The sequence below is a fragment of the Lissotriton vulgaris genome, chromosome 4_1 (assembly GCF_964263255.1).
Source record: "Lissotriton vulgaris chromosome 4_1, aLisVul1.2, whole genome shotgun sequence".
NCBI lineage: Eukaryota > Metazoa > Chordata > Amphibia > Caudata > Salamandridae > Lissotriton > Lissotriton vulgaris.
This window is the reverse complement of record NC_141691.1, coordinates 1515475385-1515501609: the sequence shown is the minus strand read 5'-3', so window position 1 is coordinate 1515501609 and position 26225 is coordinate 1515475385. Positions and strand designations below refer to the sequence as shown.

General features: G+C 48.5%; 1 protein-coding gene across 1 annotated transcript in view; it reads right to left on the bottom strand.

Moving 5' to 3' along the window:
- TCEA1 (transcription elongation factor A1) overlaps positions 1 to 26225 on the bottom strand; it is a 228554-nt gene that overhangs the window by 47537 nt on the left and 154792 nt on the right. The window contains exon 9 of the mRNA XM_086965752.1: positions 11625 to 11696. Coding sequence (XP_086821878.1) covers positions 11625 to 11696 — 72 coding nt within the window. The remainder of the gene's footprint in view (positions 1 to 11624; positions 11697 to 26225) is intronic.

Sequence of the window (26225 nt, the reverse complement as noted above, 5' to 3'; positions counted from 1 at the left end):
TGGCTGCGATGAGGGCGGTCTCGGTGCTGTGGTTGGCTCTGAAACCGGACTGCGAGGGGTCGAGGGATCCATTCGTCTCGAGGAAAGCGGCAAGCTGTCTGTTGGCGACCTTCTCAATGACTTTGGCAGGAAAAGGGAGGAGCGAGATGGGGCGGAAGTTTTTGAGATCGGTGGGGTCCGCTGTTGGTTTCTCCAGTAGGGCGCTGAGCTCTGCGTGCTTCCAGCTCTCCGGGAAGGTGGCGAAGGAGATGTTGATGACGTCTCGGAGTTGGGGTGCAATGGTGGAGTCGGCCTTGTTGAAGACGTGGTGGGGGCAGGGATCAGTCGGAGATCCGGAGTGGATGGTGTTCATTGTGCGGGCTGTGTCTTAGGTGGTCACTGCGGTCCAGGTGCGGAGGGTCGTGGCGGGGTGAGTTGGTTCGAGGGTAGGGTGCGAGGATGGTGTGCCGAAGCTGTTGTTGATGTCGGCGTCAACACTTATTTCTGGAGTCTTCAATCTCTTCCTCCAGTTCCGACTATCCCAGATAGAACACATGCTTAGGCAGTGACACTACTAGCCTTATTGATTATGATTCAACCAACTTTTCTATCTCTACCAATTATTTCAATGCTGAAATGTCTACTAGATACTAGAGCCACACAGAGTATGCCCTTTTGCGTATGTGCTCTCAATTGCAAAAGTCACTGCAGGTGTGAGGTGGAAATCTGCAGTTGGTTGCCATAGTGCCTCTTTGGTCACGACATGTTTGTCATCTGCTCTTTGTTTTGCTCACTACTCTTGGTTTTACTTCCCTTCAACAGAATTGCTCTCTACAATACTTCTGATGAAATTTCATGGAACCATCTATTCTGGTTACCCAGTTACAGTGATCCTCATCTTTTGCAGAGCAGTTGATTTCTGAGACTACTCCAAAAAAGCTCACAACCATATGCAAAGTGCATCACTTTAAAAAGCTCTGTTCTTCAACCCAGCTCACTAATGAATCTATGATGAAAGGGTATACAGGGCTGAAAGCTTACTTTTTTTGTGTAATGTGGATTGACATATTCCACAAACCTGGCACATTTCTGCAAAAATAGTGTTTTACACAGCCCTAAAACCTTTCAGCTTGTGGTACACCTGAATTAAAAATAAATATTAAACTTTCTGAAATACGACCTTAACACTAATTACCAAAGTCAAGCCTCGAGCTGCCTTTGCATTAATCTCGCATGAAGTAATAAAACAAAAATCAATCAAGAGGCTGCGGACACACGGGACACTGTTAGACATCCTAAGGTGATCTTATCAGAGCGAAAACGATTGTTGATCCACACAACAAGAAACAGATCAGACCACAAAGGTTATATTTAAAGTACCCTAAAGATCAAAGATCCAATGCAGGATACAAAAATAGCACTAGACTTGGAAGGGGGTTGTAAGAAGCCATCTGATAAGACGCCAGTACCATAACACTGGCTGGTCTACCTGCCAAGGGGCAAACATAAGGCTCTATGAGGGCTTTGGTTAGTAGACAGTACTACAGCCGTACAAACAAAGAAAAGGGTTATGGTGCCAACGTGAGTACCTGGAGTAAGGTCAAGAGAGGACTGCTCTTAAACTTGTGGTCGAAAACTGCTGAGGAGGTATGGAATGAAGTCCAATGCTGTGCTTAAAAAAAGCACCAATGATCCACTGTAATGCTACCAAGGACACAGCCGGCTGTGGTCTGTGTAAAGAGTAAGACTTCTAAAGGCACTCTGGGCAGACATCTTCGTAAGGCAAAACAGCGCTTCTGGTCTGGTAAGGTTGCTAAAGGTAGCCTGCACTTAGATCCAGCATAAGAGTCAGTTAAATCAATCTCAAGGAGTCCCTCAAAAAATAAAAGTAAATTTACTTGTCAAAGAAGTCCAATAAAAAGAAAAAGCTTGAGCATCAAAAGGAGGCATACAATTGCACCAAAGATCCCATTAAAAAAACAGATATGGGGTAAGTGAGGAGGGTAGTGAAAAGTATCAAAGTCTTGAAAAGAAACACGACACTAATAAGCCAGCCCAAAAAAGTTCAGAATTACAAGTGTGTCATGGAGAAAAAGGCCCCAACAGGTGCCAGCTTGTAGTGATTTAAAAATTCTCCCTACCAGACAACTGGAAAGGACTACAATACAAGGCAATGTGAGCATGGTTCTAGACCTTGGCTTGGCACCTATATTACCATGTTTAATCTACTTTAAGTTAGGAAACAACGGCCAGTGATCTTGGTACAGACACCACAACTTCGGGAAACAAGCATTTACAATGCAATGGTCTCGGCAATATTATAGGTAGAGCTATTTGTATTTTTTTTTATATTAACTCTAAATAAATGGCATTGTAATTTCTGTTGGCATTAGCGTAATATTTTGGATATGCGTTACTTATTGCATTAGCAAAGAGAGAGTGAGTTAGTGAGATATAGAGAGAGAGAGTGAAGTAGTGAGAGAGAGTGAGAGAGAGTGAAGTAGTGAGAGAGCTTATAGTCCCTCGTGCCGAACCACAGTGCTCAGACCAAACACGACCCTGCTGAGCAGCGTCGTGATTGGCTGTAGGAGTCTGGAAGCCTGGGTGCTTTCTGTTCCTGCCCCTGGAAGCGGGCAAAGAGGACCGAGAGGCAGCATCTGGCCTGAAGGTAAGTGTTTTTAAAATATTTATTTTCTCTTGTTTACCCCAATCCCATATGTCCCTCCAGCATACCTCGGCTTCTCTACCCCTGTTAAGTTGCGGCTGCCACTGCTACTGGTAGATCATGTTACTTGTTAGAGAAGCCTGCCCTATATGATTTACTTCACTTGCCTGTGTGAGCATGGAGTGCGAGAAATAGACCAATGCTGCCTTCCTATTTCAATAAAATTGAAAAACTGAGTGGTGCTGTCAAAGCTGAAACATAAGAACAAGTTACTTACCTTCGGTAACGATATATCTGTAAGAAACATTAGTTAGTGTTAGATTCCTTACCTTAGAATATCCCCAGGCGTCAGTCTGGATCCGGAAACTTTTGCGTAGCAGTACCCCTGCGCGTCGGTAGGCGTCGTCTGCAGGCGTCCCCTGCGGCTCCGCGTCCGTCGTCGGCGTCGTGATGACGTCGCTGGAGTATATAGACGCCGCCTCCGCGCGCTGACGTCAGTTCTTTGTACACAGCTTTTCCGCGCCAGGAGACGCAGAGCCATGAGAGAACCAACACTGGTGCCATGTAAAACTAGGGCCCTGAAAGGGATGTCCTTAACCCTAGGTATCAGTTCGCAGAACGGGGAGGATGGGTGGGTTCGGTAAGGAATCTAACACTAACTAATGTTTCTTACAGATATATCGTTACCGAAGGTAAGTAACTTGTTCATCTGAAAGAAACACGTTGGTGTTAGATTCCTTACCTTAGAATAGATACCCCAGCAATACCAACCCCAGTGGTGGGTCTGCGAACCAATACATTCCTACACCAGAAAGTCCTGGAGGACAGAACGGCCAAAGAAGCCATCCCTCCGGACTCGACTGTCCAGGCAGTAGTGCCTCGCGAAAGTGTGCAGCGAGGCCCACGTAGCCGCCTGGCAAATGTCCTGCAAAGGGACTCCCCGGCCCAAGGCAGTAGTAGCCGCCGTGGCCTGAGTGGAATGGGCCCTCAGCCCAACAGGAGGCTCCTTCCGAGCCAAAGAGTAGCACGCTTTGATGCAGAGAACGACCCATCGAGAGATGGTCCGTTTATGGACCGCCCGTCCCTTCTTCGCACCCACGTAGCCAACAAACAGTTGGTCATCCACCCGGAACTGGCGTGTGCGATCCATATAAAATGAAAGCGCACGTTTTGGGTCCAGACGATGGAGCCGCTCTTCATCCTTTGAAGGATGCGGAGGCGGGAAGAAGGAAGGGAGGGTGATGGACTGCCCGATGTGAAAGGCCGAAACAACCTTGGGCAGGAAAGAAGGTCTAGTCCTCAGAACCACCTTGTCAGGATGAATGGACAAGAAAGGAGGTTTGACAGAAAGAGCCTGGAGCTCACTCACCCTCCTGGCAGAGGTGATGGCGACCAGGAAAGCCGTCTTCAAGGTCAGGAGACGGAGAGGGCAAGAATGAAGGGGCTCAAAGGGAGCACACATCAGAAAGGTCAGAACCAGGTTCAAATCCCACTGAGGCATCACAAACGGAACAGGTGGAAACATGTGAGTGATGCCCTTCAAGAATCGAGTTACAATCGGGGATTTGAACAAAGAAGGCTGATCAGGAAGCCTTAAAAAGGCTGAAAGGGCAGAAAGGTAGCCCTTGATAGTGCCCAGAGCAGAGCCCTGCTGGGCAAGAGAGAGAAGAAACAGAAGAACCTCGGAAAGAGGGGCAGAGAGTGGATCCACAGCCTTTGCTGTGCACCATGCCACAAATCTGTTCCACCGACGGGCGTATACCGACTTAGTGGAGGGACGCCTGGCTGCCAGAATTACATCACAGACTTCAGGAGGCAAGTCAAATGGCCTCAACTGCCGCCGCTTAATCTCCAAGCATGGAGGTGGAGACTGGACAGGTTCGGGTGGAGAACCGTCCCCTGCTGCTGCGACAGAAGGTCCTCCTGAAGGGGCAGGCGGATCGGGGGACCGACTGACATGCTGAGTAGCTCGGGATACCAGTACCTTCGAGCCCAGTCCGGGGCCACAAGGATGACTTGGGCCCGGTCGCGCCTGATCTTCTTCAGCACTCTGGGCAGAAGTGGTATAGGCGGAAAGGCGTATAACAGACCGCAACTCCACTCGCGCCGAAAGGCGTCGCCGTGCAAGTGCCGTCTTGGAAACTCCAACGCGCAGAACTGATGACATTGCGCGTTCTCTTCTGTGGCGAATAGATCTAACCAAGGCTCTCCCCATCGCAGAAAGAGACCTTGCGCCACGTCCGAGTTCAGACGCCATTCGTGATCCATCGAGCACCGACGGCTGAGTTCATCCGCCCTGGCGTTCAGGGAACCTGCCAGGTGTTGAACCGTCAGAGTCACGCCCTGACGTTCCAGCCATTGCCAGAGGCGCAGAGCCTCCTGGCAAAGGGTCCACGACCCCACTCCGCCCTGTTTGTTGCAGTACCACATGGCGGTGGTGTTGTCGGTGAACACCTGCACCACACTCCCGTTGACAAAGGGGAGGAATGCCTTCAGTGCCAGACGAATCGCCCGCAGCTCCAACAGGTTGATATGGAGCCGGGACTCCGCCGGAGACCAGATGCCTCTGATCTCTGCCTCTCCCAAGTGGCCACCCCATACCTGGAGGGACGCGTCCGTCACGACAACGTGCTCCGGTTGGGGAAGGGAGAGGGATCTGCCTCTGACCCAATCGCGGTCCGTAAGCCACCACTGCAGTTGTCTCGCAGCGCCCTCCGAGATCAAGACGTGGTCGGACAAGTTGCCCTGATGCTGGGCCCACTGAAACTTCAGGTCCCACTGCAGAGCCCGCATCCGCCACCGGGCGTGATGCACCAGAAGGTTGCAGGAAGCCATCAGTCCCAGCAGCCGCAGCGTCAACCTGACCGAAACCCGGGATAGCGGCTGAAAGATGGGAATCAAAGCCTGAATATCCCGGACCCGCCGTTCCGGAGGATAAACCCAAAACTGCGCCGAGTCCAGAACTGCTCCGATGAAAAGGAGCTTTTGAGAGGGACACAGGTGTGATTTCGGCACATTGATGGAGAACCCCAGGTCGTGCAAGAGGTCTGCCGTCATCTGAAGGTGGTGGACGACTGTCTGGGGCGAGCCCGCCTTCAACAACCAGTCGTCTAGGTAGGGGAAGACTGAAACCCCCAACCTGCGCAGATTGGCTGCGACCACCGCCATCACCTTTGTGAACACCCGTGGGGTGCTGGTAAGGCCGAAGGGAAGCACGATAAACTGAAAGTGCTCCTGGCAAATAGGCATCCTGCAAGTCCAACGCTACCATCCAGTCTTGCGGGTCTAGAGCAGCCAAGACCTGAGCTAACGTCAACATCTTGAACTTCTCCTTCCGAAGGAAGCCGTTGACGTTCCTTAGATCCAAGATAGGACGCAGGCCCCCCTTGTCCTTCTTGGGTACCAGAAAGTAGTGGGAATAGCAACCACGCCCTACTTCTGGCCCAGGAACGCGCTCGATGGCCCCCTTGGCCAAGAGGGCCGTAACTTCCTCCTGCAGAAGTGCCAAGTGGTCCCCCGACACACGGTGGTTCTGCGGTGGCATGGCTGGAGGAGGGGTCTCGAAGGGGAGGGAGTAGCCCCTTCGGACGATTTGCAGCACCCACCTGTCCGATGCGATCGTGCGCCAGTGAGCGTGGTGATGGCGAACCCTGCCACCCACTGGCGTCACATGGGGCCGAAAGCACGGACTAGGAGGATTTTGAGCAGATGCTGCGGGGGGAGGTGTGGTCTGACCCCGCCGTTGTCCCCGACGGCCTCCACGGCGGTTTCCACGGCCGCCACCGCGTTGGAAGGATTGTTGCGGCGCGTGGCTGGCAGCACGTGTGGGGGCGCCCCTTCCTTGGCCACGAAAGGGGCGAAACGAACCCGGTTGCTGACGCTGGGTCGAGAGACCCAAGGACTTGGCCGTGACCCTGGAGTCCTTGAAGCGTTCCAGCGCGTGGTCCGCCTTGTCACCGAACAGGTGACAGCCATCGAACGGCATGTCCATCAATGTATTCTGGACATCTGCCGAAAAGTTGGCGGATTTCAGCCAGGCGTGGCGACGAATCGCCACCGTCGTTGACATAGCTCTGCCCAGCGAGTCGGTCGTATCAAGACCACACCGTATCGAATATTTAGCTGCATCTCGGCCCTCAGCCACAGCCTGACCGAGTTTTGCCCGCACCTCCATGGGGCATTCTGGCAGCAGTTCCGCGACCGTATCCCACACAGAGTGGGTGTAGCGGCCCAAGAGGCAAGCGGTGTTGCAAGACCGCAGGCCCAAACTAATGGACTAGAAGACCTTCTTGCCAAACTGGTCATACCTCTTGGATTCCCGGTCGGGCGGGGCCGACGGGAATGCGGACTGGGAGGTCGAGGCCTGGATCACCAGACTCTCAGGAGTGGGGTGGGTAGACAGGAACTTGGGGTCGTCCGGACAAGGACGGTGGCGCCTGGCCACGTTTCGATCAACAGGCGCACCTGAAGCGGGCCAGGACCACGTGCCCAACAGAACGTCTGACAAGGCTTCATTAAACGGCAGCAGTGGCTCCTGTGGGCATGACTGCGGTTTGAAGACCTCAGTGAGGATGTTAGGCCTGACGGCCGCGACGGGGAGCTCAAGGTGTAAGGCCTTGGCAGCCCTCATCAGCACCACTGAATATGCAGCTCCCTCCACCGATGCCACGGAAGGAGGAGAGACCAAACCAGGGTTAGGAGAGTCGTCCAGACCACTGGCATCCCCCAAGTCACCTGTCCAGTCCGGGTCATACTGGCACTCGCGTGACAGAGGGTCCTCGGACCCCTCCCAACCTTCACCGAACTCTTCATCTTCTCCGTATTCGGAGTCAACGATGTAGACCGGCTCCTCGGGGTTCATGAGCCCCACCGGCGCCGAGCCCGGCGTCGAGCGACGCCGGTCCGACTCCGCGTCCGGCGTCGGGGAAGGTAAGGGGACGGCGCCGCCCGGAGCCGGCGTCGGAGCCCCGTTGCCGGCCGGAGCCGGCACCGGAGAACCGGCGCCGCGCGGGGACGGCATCGGGGGTAACCCCGATGGTAACGGCGCCGGAGAGGCCGGAAGACCAGCCGGCGCCGATCCCGAAGGCCCTTGCGGCGCCGGGGTCGGAGCCGTCGGCGGCGCCGGGGCCGGAGCACCCGACGGCGCCGAGGCAGGGACACCCGAACCGCTAGGGCCCCCAGACGGTGGCACTGGGCCCGAAGGCGCCGTAGGCCCCGGAGAACCGAGCGCCCTCATGGCCATGAGGAACGCCTCGATCTCCTCAGGCGTCGCGCCGTGCCCAGGGACCGGAGGGTATGAGGCAGGCCGCGCCGGCGACTCTCGCGGAGCCGCGGGGTTGGGGTCACCCGAGCCCCCGGCCGCATCGCGCGAGCGTCGGGGGTACGATGACGACGCCCCGACTTCTTGTGCTACTTACCTGATGAGCCCGACGAGTGGTGTCGACTTCCGGAACGCTCGGCGCGGCTCTGCGACCGCTCCCTCGAACGCTCTCTCGACCTCCGGCCGGACCGGGACCGCTCCCGGTCCCGACGTGGGGCCGACACCCGGAGCTCCAGTAGCTTGCGGGACCGCTCCTGCCTAGCCTTGTTGGTGAGGGCCCGGCAGTCGACGCAGGAGTCCACGTCGTGGTCGGGGCCCAGACACCGGAGACAGAGGCGGTGATGGTCCGTGACCGACATCGTGCGTTCACAGTCATCACAGTGCTTGAACCCAGGCATCCTATCAGGCACAAAGAGTGAAATAACAATTCGAAAAACTAGGTCAAAAGACCGGAGTACTGCTCTTCGGATCTGCGCTTACTGGCGCGGGAAAAAAAAGAAGAACTGACGTCAGCGCGCGGAGGCGGCGTCTATATACTCCAGCGACGTCATCACGGCGCACGACGCCGACGACGGACGCGGAGCCGCAGGGGACGCCTGCAGACGACGCCTACCGACGCGCAGGGGTAATGCTACGCAAAAGTTTCCGGATCCAGACTGACGCCTGGGGATATTCTAAGGTAAAGAATCTAACACTAACGTGTTTCTTTCAGATACGGATATTTGTTTGCAAGCAACGCGGCTAGTTAAAGCATGACTATAATTGTATGTCATGCTTACCTTTACAAATAGGGTTGGCCAGCTTCTAGTACAGTAAACTCGTGTGAAATGACCTCTTTTTAAGCAAACTTGACACATCAGATTTTTTTTCAGAATCCTTATTCTACACCCGAGTGCAGTTTGGATACTTTCATTAATTTGCTGATGACCATCTGTCTTTCGAGCAGCATCCTATTTTTTTACTATTTTGGTAAACTTCCTAACATATTGCCTTCTAAAAAGGCTGGTGGGGGGGAGGGGGGGTATTACTGAGTAATCGAAAGCCAACTCCCAAAGAGGCTAGAGGCGAATGTATTTACAGTACTGTGGTACACAAACATACAAGCACTAAATAGAATATCCACCTTCGCGTGTCGAAAGACCATTAAAATCGTATGCTTTTGTGACTTGCTTTTCACCGCAGACCGTGCTAGCTGTTGACTCCACCTGGTTACAGCAGGAGGTGAAAGGAAGGGGCAGGGAATGTAGGTCAGAAATGCTGTCGCACAGAGCGTTGAAGGTCAATGGCAGGAAAGCTATGGCATGCATAATCATTGTCTGAAGGGGATTGCTAAAGATACATTTAACAATGGGCGAGCTACAGTTTTCGGAGAGGGTGGGGTGGGGGTGGGGGGCTATTCATAACAAAATATAGGGCACTAACATCGAAGATGGATTTGCACGGAAGCTAAAAGACTCGTCTGCATGGCTGCCATAAAAAGTACAGTCCTAGTGACGGAAGGTAGCTGAGCTGGAAAAACAGAATGGAGAGGCGCATACACAAATCCGCACTTTATCAACTATTACCGGCTTTATATGTTGCTTACAGGTTACTGATGGCATGTCCCACCTTCTACCCGTAAATTATTGTTCTGAAAACACCGGGCAAGGGGCTCTATTAATAGTGCCGCAAACGTGTTGAGCTCCACTGCCTTTAATGAATCTTCCGTCGCCCTCTTCAATTTATTGCCCGTGTAATAAAAGAATCCGACTGCGGAAGCGGAGCAGAAGCTTTCAATCATACTTTTATGTAACCATTTCCATTTGCAAAATGTTCGAGTGCCGATTTATGGAAATCATATTTCAAAAAGAATTACAAAAATGTCACCGATGAAAATAAAAAAATAAATAAAAGGGGTTGCTCGGAGGGGAAAGTGGGTACATAGATGTCCTTCAGCGTGAATCCGAGTGGCTTGGGTAACAGCTGAGTTCAAAGGGTAAACGTGTAGGCTAATACAATGCGCCTTAAAATTATGCCCACGTATTTCATAAGCCCGCGGGGCGCGTCTGGTTTCCCGAGTAGCCCTACAATGCATGTTGTATGATTCAAAGATCACCACGCTCCCTCCCACTTTCCCATAGCAAGATCGTGGATACAGATCGTGGACACATATTAAAGACTGTTACAAAAAATGTGAGAAAGATACGTCCCGCCGCCCCGGCAGCCGTAAAGGTGGACGTAAACTGAACCCAGTTCCTTCAAACCAGTTAATCGTACACAGTTCTCCAAACTGGCCGCCTCACATCGGGTCAATGAGATGATGGCGAGGGGGGGGTGGGGGGGGGGCGTGCGAAGAGGTACATTCGTGTCTGTGCCTGGCTGCCACCTCCACCGTAGATACATGGATGCTGCACGCATGGTGCAGGAGGTGTGAACGGACGGTCTGCTGAAGGCTTCTCTGCTCCATCGACAAGCGGGGGGGGGGTCCGAGAGCTGCAGTAGAGGGAGGGAGGGAGGGGGGGGGGGGGTAGAGGCGAGAGCGCGACAGAGGAGGGCAGAGGGAGGGGGGAGGCGAGCGGAGCCGAGGTTCATCGTACACAGTTCTCCAAACTGGCCGCCTCACATCGGGTCAATTAGATGATGGCGAGGGGGGGCGTGCGAAGAGGTACATTCGTGTCTGTGACTGGCTGCCACCTCCGCCGTAGATACAAGGATGCTGCACGCATGGTGCAGGAGGTGTGAACGGACGGTCTGCTGAAGGCTTCTTCTCTGCTCCATCGACAAGCGGGGGAGGGAGGGAGGGGTGGGGGCCGAGAGCTGCAGCAGAGGGGGGGAAGGGGCGAGAGCGCGACGGAGGAGGGCAGAGGGAGGGGGGAGGCGAGCGGAGCCGAGCAGCTCCTAAAAGCAGCAGGGAAGGGAGGCGAGCAGCTCCGAAAACACGACCACGTTTCTCCGAGGCAAGGAGACAATGCCTCTGAGAAACGCACGGCCATTTTCGGATTCGGGGGCGTGTTTTTTGCGCCCTGAGTGACAGACTACGTCACAGGGCTAAAGAATGCAAAAAATCACGCCCCCTAATCCGAAAAAGACGGAGCTTCTTTGGAGGGACGGCTCTCTCCTCCAATGGCTGGCCTCCTTTTTAGGAAGCCAGCCAATGGTGGAGAGACAGAGCACGGAGGCGGGTTCTGAAGCCCCACTAGAGGACATTAATTCTCCTGACCGGAAGCTGCTTCGCAGCTTAACGGTCCCGAGACCTAAAGAGCAATTGGATGTAAAAGCACATAAAAATGGCAGTCATAGGAACTATTCACCGAAATATTTAAATATCTGAAAAAAAGCACTTCCACAATTCTTACACTTATTTGCATATATTCTTATAACATTAATTAACCTGACGAACAGAAGTGCTAGCGTGGCAGTTTTTTTTAATGAACATGAAAAGTATTTCTGGAAGGCTTTGGCATACATCTCATGGTCAATAACATGCTGTACGATAATTTGTCTGTGCAGCCTCGCATAGCGCAAACCAGACCTTTTGCCACATCGGGGTGCTGCAATGAAATGTGCGGATGCCCATACAAGTAAACACAAGACATACTTTTGGATTTCTCTCAAGCAGTACTGAAATGCAAATGTTTTCCCAACTTTTGTGGTTGGTAATAAAATAAACATGGTATTTACCTTCCACCTGTTTCCACATGAATTACATAAAACAAATGTGGTCATCGGTTCATCAGCACTGCGGGTCTGGACCTGTAATAAACAAAAACAATTTGTTTCAGTACTGACATTTTGGATAAAATTAATCTGTTAAACCGTGTACCAAACATCAAACTTTTATCAACTTTATATACAGTGGCCAGAATTCTAATATTCTGGCTTGCACTTGGGCATAACTTGGATATTGTTTTGAATGCATTTTCAAATTTCGCTCAGACCAGTTATAGAACAGCTAAAAACAAAATGTGCCTGAAGAGAAGGGTTTGAACAAATGTTCATGTCTATATCTTCTGAAGAACCATAAATATCAATCACGTCTTTATCAAAACAATACTAGAGCTCAAACACAAAGAAAAAAGCCTTGACTTTACTTTAAGGTACACACAGAATATCGTAATTCTGTGATTGCACTTGTGTGTCGATAAGAAACTGCTTAGACTACATGGTATGACTGTTTACCGATTAACCCTTTCCATGCGGCCGCGATTCCCCTGGTGTGCTGTAAACAACACGAACAGGGGCGGGCCGTGGCGAACCCCAGCCGTCATCAGCACACGAGCACCGTAGTGCATGACGGCTGGGGTTCGTCATCAGCATGGAAGGGGTTAACGTCATTGTCATTCCGATGGGATTGTACCTAAAAGACCCTTTCCAGTAACACATGCAATTTTTAAATGCATTATGTTTCTAACTTGTAACAAGGGAAGGTCAATCCTTGTTTGGGGAACCTAGTCTATTTGCTGGCCAATCATCAGCAACGCGTGAAACTGCATTTTACATAGTAGGATAGTGTATATTTGATATTCTTTAACATGCAATGCATCTTGTGCTGCCGGAGCTATGAAAGTCATAAAAATAGGCATTATGTTGCAATGGAAAGGCCTGCTTCATGGTAAATGGAAGTGTAACCATGGAATGAGTGTGTAACTGCATGTGAAACTGGTATCGTGACTGACTCTCAGGTTTCACATTAATCTAGTCCCGGACCTGCCCTGTGATATAATGGGGGAGGGGCACCAAGGAGGCCCTCCCATTAAACAATGGGCTACTTCCCTTGCCTTTGCTACACCACAAAAGGTGGTGGTGGCATTGTACAGTGCTTTTTTAAACTTGTGTGACCAGACAATATTCCTCCAGTTTAGTCTACTGACCTGACTCAGGTAAAGTTCTCTTATGTGAAACCCAGAACCTTGTGCTGACAGTCTGTGTGTAGTTGTGTTAAAACCTAGACTGCAGTGTCAACATTATCGGCGCCATCTTGCCCCCTTTTCGAGCCCATTCGTGCGCGTAAGCGGCAGCCATTTCAAATACCATGGCCTCTCTGCCCATCGTCGACAGCCAGCGCGTCTTTCTCTCTCACTCCTGACCTTGCAAGCATCCCCCGCGCACTGACAGCCCCCGCTCTCGCATGCCTTGGGCAGTAAACCCCTCTTCAGCACAACTCTGCCTCGGAATCCCATCCTGTTCCCAGCACGACAACTCCCTTCATTCCTTTCATGATCCCGGGTCCTTTGATAAAACCCCCTTTCCACTGTGCCCGTTTGTCTTACTCGTTCCCAGGCCGCCACCTGGCCCTGCGGATACCGTTTATTGCCCCCTATACAGTAGGAAGCTTCTCCCATCAAAGGATCCACGAGTTGATCAAAGCCCCCACCCCATGAGATCCGATCAACAACATACATTCCGTGAATCGGCGGAATGTCCAGCTGCGCGACAATCATCACCTGTTGTGACCGGGGTGGGTACTTCAACTGTAAATGTGTGTGGGAACAGGCCTGAAGCGGGGATTCCGAGGATGTCCTTTCATACTTCAAAGCATTGCAAGAATGTGCGACATGCAATAAAGATCATAAACCTGTGTATAAGAGGCCAGGCCTCAGAGATGCGGTTAGAGCACCTCGAGAAGATACCCTGTTGTCTGATTTGATGTGTTCTGCTCCGTCGGAATAAAACTTATGTTTCCTGCCTTCCAGTCTCCAGCGCCTGCCTCTTTGTTTGGTAACTTGAGTGGGTATAGAGGCGGTTAACGCCGGGCAACTCTGAAAAAGGTCATTCGGCCCTACCTTTTTCCACAGTTGGCTGTGTGTTCTAGTGCAGTGAGTATGTAGAATATGGATGGTAGCAGTACTCTGTGTTGTAGGAGCACTGGGAATAGTAGGATCCATTCAGGAGGTCTCTGGTTTGGCACTGCACAAACCTGAGTGCGAGCATGGCTTCCCTAAACAGTGAAAGCGTACTGGATGTAGACAAGGTTAGCTTTAGAAAGGTCATAACAGTCATTCGGAAAGTGCTGCTGATTAGTGCTTTCTTGGCACCGCTATTATTGCTGGTTGATAGATATGGGGTAAGAGTGCGAGTGTTGCTGTTTTTGTTGTTCAGGACAATTACGTTTCTAAGCAATCCTGGTCTTTTGTCGGTCTGTCTGTCGATCCACATCTCGATGTGGGTAGTGCACTAAAGTGGGAACCAAAACACCCCACTGTATTCCAGCTCCAAGTTCTTCATGGCCAAGGAAGAAGTGCTGAGAGACGAGAGTGACTACCTGCACGATAGCCAGCCTCCCAGAAGTGAGGGGATATCACCTGAAGTCTGCAGAAGGCAGTTGAATTACATTTTGCACAGAGGGCGATTTCACCACCCAATCTACAGATACTGTGAAGAATCTACATTATTAAGATCCTACAGTCCTCCATTTATTAAGGTGTGTGGTAAGGCTTAGAACAATGCAAGAAGTTCTCACTTTTCAGACATAAATAACATTGCTTACATTGATCAGTCATTCTAACAAAGAGCATGAAGTACTCACTATATATACATTTGTGGATGGTGAGCTTTGGAGTTTGAGGTATGAACACAAACTGCTTCATCTACTAACAGGGTGACTAGATGTATGTGATTTTAGGGATGCAGGATAATCCACAACTGCTGTATAATATGAACATTTGAACAAAAAAATAGCTTTTTGCTCAAACAGAATAAAAAATAAACTAAAAACGCAGCAACATGTTTCTGGGCAAAAGCTGATTGTTCACCTTTCTGTTGCTTATTACTGTATCTGGATGTCAAACTGATTCTAATGAGGAGAAACATTTATCCCAGTAATGCTAGTGTGTAAAATGACAAAAAATGAAAACCCTATCACAAAATGTGCTGTATTATATAGCACATAGTTTGCTTTTTCCTGCCGCATAATTGACTCAGCCCTGAAACATAATTTGGTCCTCTTCTACCTCATAATTTCACTGGCCTGGGCAACTAGAATGAAACATGGTGTAAATGAAGGATGCCACTTACCCTATACGCATCTATTGGTATCCAGTATTGCTGCAGATTCACATGCTACACATACTCCTGCCATCTAGTATTGGGGCTGAAGTATGCAAATTGTCTTTCCTAGAGGAAGTTTTATAATTGGCGGTGGGCTGTTCTCTCTCCTCACCCTCAAGGCATTGCGCATGTTCAACAGCTCGTTTGTTATATAATGTTTTTTCCCCTTGCCATATAAGGAGTGAGGATATAGTTTCCTAAGATGTTAAGACCCTGGATTTGACTGGGTCTTTGAAGATGTCTTTGGATACAGTCAGTACAGATCATATCATGGGCAGGTACTGTACGGTGCCCTCAGTGTGCGATATGTCTCAACTAAGAAATCTGTTTTCTCCTCAGTGGTGTGCATTGGGAGCTTGTGGTACTCTGCAACTCTCTGAATGACACTGTGATTATGCGGGGGTGTCATCCGAGTGGTGATGCTTTTCATACTGGTGTTTCCATGTCTGGGTCAGGGAGCACAACGTAGTAATCATCCCACGGGTCCTTGATGTGGTCTGTGCCTTCTATCCCTTGTGAATCTGTGTATGGGATCTCCCCCTTTTCCTGTGGAGAGGGTGGTTGTGTTTGTGGAGATCCAGATGGGCTAAACGTCATTTGGTTGGTGACCATGTGCATTAATGCCATCATCATAGGTGAAGGCAGTGGCAGATCAATCTCTTGTGCCTGTGTTTTGGCATTTCTTTGCGGTTTTTCTGCATGAATTCTTGCAGTCCCTCAACAACTATGCCCTTTTCCTCAGATGTCAACTAAGAATGAGTAACCCAATATACCCTTGAGGGGTTGGGTGGTAGGTATGAAAGGGTAATTGTGCCGTCAAGGGTTTTGGTAAACTGTAAAGTATTCAAAATTATATATTATTTTGTGGTCCTAAGCATTTGACACCATTGATGCACAACTTGTGTCAGACAAAGTTTTTAAACAAATAGAGCTAATACCAAACGGTAATAAAAAGAGAGAGCAATAGCAGGGTGTATGGAAAAGTTCTGTTTGTTTTAATTATTCACAAAACAAAATAGGATATTTTTCCTATTGAAGCTTTTGCAACAAATGGTATACCCATGTATATTTTATTTTTGTTTTGTGAATAATTAAAACAAACAGAACTTTTCCATACACCCTGCTATTTCTCTCTCTTTCGCTGGTGTTGTACGCCTGGTGGTGTTTGTGGTTCGTGAAAGCGTGCATTGATGGCTGGTGGTGTTTGGCCCTGGTGAAAGCGTGCACTGACGGCTGGTGGTGTGTTGTGTGTGTGTGGGGGCGAGTGTGTGGGGGCGAGTGTGTGGGGGCGAGTGTGTGGGGGCGAGTGTGTGGGGGCGAGTCTGTGGGGGCGAGCCTGTGGGGGCGAGCCTGTGGGGGCGAGCCTGTGGGGGCGAGTCTGTGGTAGTGAGTCTGTGGTAGTGAGTGTGTTGCACTGGTGCCACTGCACCTGCTGCAGCAATGGTAGCTACGCCACACTGGTGCCACTGCACCTGCTGCAGCAATGGTACCTACACCATACTGGTGCCACTGCACCTGCTGAACAATGGTACCTACACCGCACTGGTGCCCCTGCACCTGCTACCCCACACTGGTGCCACTGCACCTGCTGCACTAATGATAGCTATACCACACTGGTGCCACTGCACCTGCTGCACAATGGTAGCTACGCTACACTGGTGCCACTGCACCTGCTCCTGTAATGATAGCCATACCACACTGGTGCCAGTGCTGGTACCACTCCACCAAAGATACTTACACCACACTGGTGCCACTGCACCTGCTGCACAATGGTAGCTATGCCACAGTGGTGCCACTGCACCTCCTGCACAAGGGTAGCTATGCCACACTGGTGCTGCTGCACAAGTGTAGCTATGCCACACTGGTGCAACTGCACTCAGAACATCTGGATTCCATTACCGCGGACCCCTGACAGCTGCAATTGATAATTAATTGCACTCCCCTGCGCGTAACCGCACAGAATATGGAGGAAGTCTACACTGAGAAATTCCTGCGGCCTATGGTGCCTTACTATAACACAGCCTTGCCAGGACCTATTGCAAAGCATATGCCACAAAAACACCATGCAAATTCTCGCGCATAATGGAATGTCTGGCATTTTTCAACTGCTTTTCTGCAAGCCCTTACAAGAGGGCTTCGAAACTCCGCCCACTTCTGACGAAGTGGCGCAGGCCTCGCCCTAAAAACTAGGAAAGGAGCTCAAAAAATTATCTGGAACGCATACATCCTTATAATCACAAAGACTATACCACGAATGATAATGCTTCAAATTACGGTTCTAACAGTGGGTCTTCAACAGATGGATCCGACTGGAGCGGCGACAAATTACCTACATATGGAAGGGGGAGAAATCGAAACAGAAGAGGTAATCGACGTGGACGTAACGTGTGGCATATTCCGAATTACCGAATGAACCCACAAGGGATACCATTCCAACCGTTCAATTCACATTTCCACGGATGGGTTGATCCTTATTTCCAAGGACCACCCCTGATGAATCTCCAAATGCAACATCCAACAGGACCAAACTACCAACAAAGGCCTCTTTTTAGGTCTCGCCTTTTTCATTCGCCAGGAATGGAAAATGGAGAGAATTCAAGTGCTCAAAATACTCGTTAAACTAAGGCTTTTTTCTGTGCGGTTTTCTTCGAGTTCACGTGAATCACGTGACCAAACAAGCACGCGCATCAGCCTCCCTCCCTCCCTCCTAATTGCATTTTTTCACGGCCGCCACCACATCAAAGGGCTTCTCCCAGCGTGTGCTCTGTGGCTTCTCCTCCCCTAATTATTCATGGCTGGCCGGTGGCCGGCCGTACTTTCAGTTTCCTGGCCGCTCTTGTTCTTTGTTTACCTCATTCCGTCCATACGCAGTCCCTCACCTTTCATGTCTTTACGTAAACAATACTAGACATATTCCTTCTCCCTGGTGTTCTTTTTCTGCGTCCCCATTCCTGCCTTACCCAGTTCCCATCTCATTGTCTCCTCTACTACCTGTTCATATGCCCCTAATTATTCATGGCTGGCCGGTGGCCGGCCGTACTTTCAGTTTCCTGGCCGCTCTTATTCTTTGTTTACCTCATTCCGTCCATTTGCAGTCCCTCACCTTTCATGTCTTTACGTAAACAATACTCAACATATTCCTTCTCCCGCTTTCTCTCTGGTGTTCTTTTTCTGCGTCCCCATTCCTGCCTTACCCAGTTCCCATCTCATTGTCTCCTCTACTACCTGTTCATATGCCCCTCGTTTCCTGCCCCCTTTACTCCCTCCTCCCCCTCCCCTCCATCTCTCGCACTTGCATATGCAGATTTGTCACCTTCAGCTGTGATGAATACCATTATATCCCCCCCTGTGTGTACAGTTGGCTCGCACACAAGTCCCTTCATGCCTTTGCCTCCCAGGGGGAAAGCTGGAGCCAGCCTGGGAATGGCATCTTTAATAATGACAGAAGTTCCTATTGAAATATAGCTTGCCACGTCGCCATGGCTTTATATCCTGGGCTGGCCCACTGAATTAAAAGTAATATAACACAATTGCCAAGGCTGCAAAAACAGAAGTGGCAGAGGGGAATGGATCTTTTAAATAACGCGAAGGGAAAAGAGATTAATCTTGCCCATTAGAGCACAGGACACAAAAGGATGGTTTAATACCCTGATTGCCACAACCCTCTCCCAGAACAGCCTGTTATTAAGGACCGGGTGTAACCTGCCCCTTATATACCAATGGGAGAGTGAAAGCATGCCAGCAAGACGGCTGAAATGCCAGAAACCGGTCCCCGGAAGCTTGTTTCCTTCCCAGTATAAGAATTGGCTTGGTAGTTTGGTCTGCCCTGTTCCCATGATGCACTGGGCCAGGGTCAGACTAATTTGCATGTGGCCAGGTTCTGAGCTGGGATGGTGCAGTGAGCTAAAAAACGGTGATGGATCAAGCCCTGATCTTTGGACTGGGTAAGAGTGGTCTGCTTAATTCAGACACTCTGTTCATCACCACCCCCTTTTCTGAATCGTTTTTGTCCACCATAAGCGTGGAAGGGTATACTCAGATGTGAGTCCCTTGCTCATTGCACCATCAGGATTCAAGCAAGCCGGGCCGAAGACGGCTGAAATGCCAGAAACCGGTCCACGGAAGCTTGTTTCCTTCCCAGTATAAGAATTGGCTTGGTAGTTTGGTCTGCCCTGTTCCCATGATGCACTGGGCCAGGGTCAGACTAATTTGCATGTAGCCAGGTTCTGAGCTGGGATGGTGCAGTGAGCTAAAAAACGGTGATGGATCAAGCCCTGATCTTTGGACTGGGTAGGAGTGGTCTGCTTAATTCAGACACTCTGTTCATCACCACCCCCTTTTCTGAATCGTTTTTGTCCACCATAAGCGTGGAAGGGTATACTCAGATGTGAGTCCCTTGCTCATTGCACCATCAGGATTCAAGCAAGCCGGGCCGAAGACGGCTGAAATGCCAGAAACCGGTCCACGGAAGCTTGTTTCCTTCCCAGTATAAGAATTGGCTTGGTAGTTTGGTCTGCCCTGTTCCCATGATGCACTGGGCCAGGGTCAGACTAATTTGCATGTAGCCAGGTTCTGAGCTGGGATGGTGCAGTGAGCTAAAAAACGGTGATGGATCAAGCCCTGATCTTTGGACTGGGTAGGAGTGGTCTGCTTAATTCAGACACTCTGTTCATCACCACCCCATTTTCTGAAGCAAGCAAAACAAGTCATTGAATGTAATCGTTCATGATTAGAATTGCCGAGAAAAAGAGGATTGTCTGTGCTCACAGTGTCTCCTCCAGCGTGCGGTTGCAGTCGCCATCTCTCATCAATTTACTGGCAGCTCGTATGGGACTTTAAATTGTTTTGCCAGGAGTTCTTAATAAAGAATAAGGCGTCCAAGGATCAAAGGCCTAAGTGTAATATTACCATCAGGTACCGTTTCATTTTTGTATTTGGCAACAGTGCGTGTAGATTGAATCAATAGCGAACATGTATTACTATTAAACCTTTTGGGTGTGCTTGTTTTAACACTTCAACCGTTTGCACGTTGTGTGTCAGGTGCTTGCATAGCAGGCACCCAGGCCGACTTACAACACTCTGTTTTGCAACACTCTGTTTTGCATAAGTGCTTCGTGCAGCCTCATCACACACAGTTGCACACTGTACTATTTGTGTAATGTGCTAAGTGCAGCAATGCAGATATAAATACATAGGGAAGTCAGCCTCACAGAGTGAAACTCGTTCCCTTGTAAGGATCATGTGATTAGGGTAAGCAAGATACAGAGCTAACACTGCACTATTTGTATCCTGATGAGCGTGGGCGGGCAGGCTGCAAACACTGCTGGGATTGACATAGACGAACACACGCAGCATAGTTATTGCATCATGTTAGAATAAACGCAGCTTATCTATTAGTATCATGACGCTAGTGTAAACACATCACTGTGTGTCTCACGTGCTTAGTGCAGCAAGGCACATAGACATACTTATGTCAAGCAACCACACACAGTCTGCGGGCAACCTCACAGCCTGTGTATGGATCCTCATGTGCACCTGGCCTGTGGTTATGGAAAGCAAACACGTAGGTCACCCAAAGGACATGTTGGTAGCATGTGATTTACATAGACTGATACACAGGCAGGATGTTAACACCGCACTATTCGCAGAAGGAGATTATATAAAAGCACTCTCATATCATTGGCATGTGGTCCGCTGACAGATTCTAAATTCTCTGCTATGTGTGTCCATACTGTGCTCAGGTTGGGTAGACCTACAGGCCTCCTCCTAAAACTGCATTATTTATGCCATATGCATAATGGAGACCGACTCACAGATTTACATTAAACACTGCCCTGCTTGTATTCTGTTCTCTGCTCAGGCAGACACACAGACAGGCTGTAGGCTGCAAGCAGTAGACTATTAGATCATGCACTTTTCATATCATGTGTGTAGCCCAGGCATTGATACAAACTAGCACCAAAGAGAGTTGGCGCTGAAATGGTGACGTCGCATTATGCTGGCACCGCCCTGCGCTCTAACAAATGGGCTCATGTGCTCCTGTCGCGCACCATCTGCTGGTGGCGTCCTAGGCAGCAAAGTGGTGTTGCCTCAAATACATACACTCTTTGTATGAAGTGAGGGGAAGTTACATCTTAAGGCGGGAAGGAGTGCAACACCTCAGGATTTCCTGTTCTGAGAAACTTTGCATTCGAGAACATAGTCGCGTGACACTGTTCTCTTACTTGCACCTTCTTGTGACTGCCTGAAGATGCTTATCAGCATTATCTAATGAAAAGACCGACAAGGAATCTAGCAGGCCCCTGCTGCTTCACACCCTCATCGCCACTCCGCCCCCTCCCCTGCCTGCCGTGTCGCATTTCTCTTCCCCTCTCCCCACAGCAATGCCCTCCGTCTTGGTTTTTTGTGCATTTTCTAGTACAATGATTATAAATTACATGTCCTACTGTGCCACGCTTATTTTCACTGGCGGCATATTTTAGACACTCCCACTTACCAGTTTGTGTCTGGTACATCGGCATGCAAGTAATACCTTGAACTCTTACAATGCCTTTTCGCGATGCATTGCTCGAGAGGTTTCAGTAGGGTAGCAAGTGTGCGTCATAGCTTTAAATTCATCGTAGCAGGACAATTAAAAAAAAATTGTTAGGAAAAATACAACGAGCACGCGTTGCAGGAGGTACATTAAATTAATCAAACCCGAGCACGGCTAGAACCACGGTACTTCGATGGATTTGATAAGCTCTCTAGACGGTTTCTAGTGCTGCCAGTAGGTGGCAGAGGTTCGTAAGATTCGACACTAGAAGAGGCCGGGACGAACCTAACTTGTGTTATATGTTTTAAAGGAAATATAATTTCGAAAAACCCCGTCCAATGGACTGAATTTATTTTCGGCGTTGAAAAAGACGGCCTTTAAACCTGGGGGCCGGGATATCGAACGCACTTCTCTTCAATGGACTTGCTCATACAAAATGTATGTTAACTTATCACTTATCGTCCATCAACTTAAGCTATTTGTATGTTGATTACTAAGGGGCGCCTTAATCGGTAGGGGAGACGGGAGGGCTGCAAACACATACAGCAGAGAGAGGGGCCTCAAATCTGTAGGAGCGCACCCCCGGAAGCTTTGCTGCCATAACTTAGTCGAGCATTCATTGCACGCTCATTTCAGCAACGCTACCCTTGTGCTGGGCTGCGCTGCAATCAGAGTGGTTTACGGGGGGTTTCCAATGCTCCCCGCACCACTCACAAATAATTGTAATACTAACTAAATTATATAAATAACGCATTCTATTTAAAAATCAACGGATATCTTAAAAAAAGGACAAGGTATCTCGCTCTCTTCCCGCCTCCCTTCATACACATATGCCACCCCTTCTCCCCTGCCCCGGATCTATCCCCACCCGCTGTCCTTCTCCATCCTCCGTCTGCCCCTGGGATTCCTCACCAGGATTCTGCCTATTCCACCACCACCGCTCCTTCAGCAGCGTTTCAGCGGCGTCCGTTACCAGGGCAACAATCAAGTTGAAGGGCCGTGTGCACTGTGGTTGTGCCGACATGTAAGCTCGAGTAAGTACGACCCAGGCTTAAACTTATATTGAAAAACTTCAATAGCGAGTGTCTTCATATTTTTAAGTGTGTATATTTATTTTACATTTCATAATGGTCGATTCTATTCCTTTAACTGCACAGCGTTTTTAATATTTGCGAACAGAAGTGTTTTGGTTGTTACTACGTTTATCAGAAGGCTATACTTTTGTCTTTAAAGATGGCTACTTCGCTGATGTCTGACTTTACTTTCTGCTTTATGCAAACGTGCCATTATGCATTGAGCATTTTTGTATTGCCATTGTGCAAGCGCATACAAATGTATTTTTTATTTTTTTTATTCATCACACACCCTCACACCCTCACAAATCCTCACCCACCGTCACACCCTCACCCACCCTCACACCCCCTCACTCACCCCCTCATCCTCACCCCCCTCACAACCCTCTCACCCTCACTCAGCCGCACACCCCCTCACTCACCCACTCACCCTCACACCCCCTCACCCTCACACCCTCACACCACTCAGTGCTACAACACATGTGTGTGTGTAGGTGCAAATGCAATGTTCTTGGATTTTCGTCACAATAAGATACACTGAACATAATCTTCACAAAATTTATTTACAAACGTTCAAGCTATTGCCATTATAAATTACAATAACTTTTATTTAAGTATTAATTATTTACAAAATTAAAAGCCATTGTTATTTGTAATATCAATACATCTAAGTCACGTAAATACAACACACATTGCATTACAAATGCTATAGGTGTCACATTTGCGAAAGTTAAAACTATTGACATTGTAACTGACAAAGCTATTAATTTTTCTATTTTCAAAACCAAAACATAAATTAAAAAAGTGTCATTTACAATACCTATCGCTCAAACTTTCCTAATGCGAAAAGTTAAAAGTATGGGCATTGTAAATCACAAAACAAAAAAATAAAATGTCATTTAGAAAACCAATAGCTCAAACTTTCCTACTGCGAGTCCTATTGGCAACGCCAGTGCTTGTTTAGGAACGGCCAAACAAAACAGAGATCGAGATTGAAAGGGGTGACATGGTCAGACCAGCCACGACAGGTACACACCAGGAGCATGACTAGAGCAAAACCCGGAACAAGCAGAATGCCCTCGTAGTAAACCTTACAGACAAAATTCTCACAGAAGACCAATAAAGAATTCTAAACAGAGGTCTAGGATATGTCCCAACATCAAATTTAGATATTTTTAAAATCAAATGTGAGATTGCAGAATTCTGCAGGAAATTAAAACTGAAAGCTTTCTTTAACAACCAAGAAACTCCCACTCCAGATGGAGATACGTCACCACAGAGGAAGTCAAAATTTTGTCCCTTGAACTCACAAGTAACCATTGAAACCAGCACAAAGGGCGCGTTAACCAGATCTAATGACATGTGTAACCACATACAGCACTGCAACCAACAACGTAAAAAAGATTAACAAGAATTGGAGAATCCTTACCTCTGCTAATATAAATTGGCTAAAACCAAGGTTCGCCAATAAAAGAACTCGTAACCTTAAAGATATACTGGTCCATACCAGACCACCCCCAAAGAAACATAGCAGGAGCTTGCCACCTATGGGACCATCGTCCAATAACAGGACATTTTCCCTGCGGATCATGTTCACTATGCTCATTAACTAAGACAGTGAAGGAAATACAACTGCTACCCGACTTTAAATGGATAATAAGGAACCATACCAACTATAACACCAGTCATGTGATCTATATGATCACATGCCCCTGCGAGAAGCGCTATATCGGTATGAAGTGCAGAAAGGTGAAACAGCGCATCTGAGCGCACCGTAGCAATGTCAAATGCAGAAAGAGTACCACCAAAATGTCAACCCATTACCTAGAGGCAGGACATACCATTGAAGACCTAAACTGGATTGTTTTAGAAATCCTAAACAAGAAGGACTACAATGCCGAAAAAATCCTCTTTGAGAAAGAGCAAAGGTGGGTGCATAGACTCAAAACGGACTCACAGGGATTGAACGATAACATACCCTAGTTGAGTCTAAATAAATAGAAATGGAATTGCTGAATGTTAAAATCTTGGCTGTATCTTAATCTCTATGACCACTAATTCACCTACACCACTCCTTAAATTTCGTCTCATTCATCTATAATTGGGTCTCTTTTTACACGTTAAGACAGACTTCTGCTTAACAACTGAAAGTCTACTTCTACTGACAAACTCGTGTTTAACTACAGAAGCTAATTCAATATTGTCTGGCTGAATTAAAAAGTCTAATAAAGCATTTACACTTTCGAAAATCACACAGAAACGGAGAACAGACTTCCGTTCTTATCCGCTAGTCTTTCCTTTGTGGCTAACTCCCTTCCAAGATATTACGGCACCCGGAACAGATTCCATCACCCGGGCCCAGAGTGGTGGAGTCAGCATAAGTCGTGACTAGAGTGAGACCGCAGGTAGCATTTGGACAGAACAACGCCGCCGAAAACCGTAACGTATTACCTTAACCCATGTATGTCTAAAACTGTACTAATTATTTCAGTAGGCCTCCTTGACTCACTGGGACCCCGATGAGGCATGAAATTTAAACCACCGAAGGTATGTGTTTCCCTTCGTTAATGCTATTTCATACGTATGGCCTAGTGAGTGAACGCATAGTTGCCGCCATTTCACAAATAATCAAACTAGAAACCGGCACTTAGAACCTGGGGCTTTAACTACCAGGATAAATTTTCTCCCTTTCTCGTAAATATTCATAGTGTGACAGTTTACATCCGAGAGTGATCGGAAAAATTAGAACTCAAACTAAAATATACACAGATAACACCACATTACCTATACCGTCCAATTGCGAAGCTGATATATTACATTGATATCTATAGAATGCGTAGAGAAATTTTGCCATGTTTCGATTAACAAACACATATCACAATACCTAACACCATCAGTGAGCCACATAACAAGTGAGAGAGTTGATCATCACCATGACAGGGTGTGCTCCTGCTGAAGTATTGCCATTTTCCAGTTGCTTTGTTTAAATAAGCTATTTTAATAGATAAAATCTTCTGTGTACGAGTCCAACCTAAACTTCCCTTTCCCCTTGTCTGTTTATGTATTTTGTATTGTAGGTACCTTGTGACCTAATCAGGAGAAGGATTAATAGATCCCTCCCGTCACCTCTCCATATGAATAGACAATACCTCTTATAGGAGACTACACTCACAGCGACGCCCTCGGACTCTACACACCCTGCACTTTGGTCCTGATGAAAGCCCACTTGACCTAACCAGCCAACTAAGGGCTGAAACATGTCGACATATTTTAATCATTAATCATAGTGTGCGAGAGCCCTAATAACTCTCCAACACACTACACAATAAAAAAATGTTATCCTATCTCGAATCCAGACCCAATAAAGAAGATTTTCTGGCTGTACGAGATTTTTACTTCTAGTTACAACACCCAGCACATCACTGATCACTACTGTTTTTAACCAAGGGTAAACCTGCGGCTGGAGGATGAATAACCACTAACCCTATGATTATGCGAACACGTGACTAATTAGCGGAGAATCAAGATATACCGCTTTTTCACCAACTATACAGGTGAATGAGGGTTTTTTATTTGGGACATATCGGTACGCAACCTGCATACCCTGGTTATGCAGGACAAGTGATC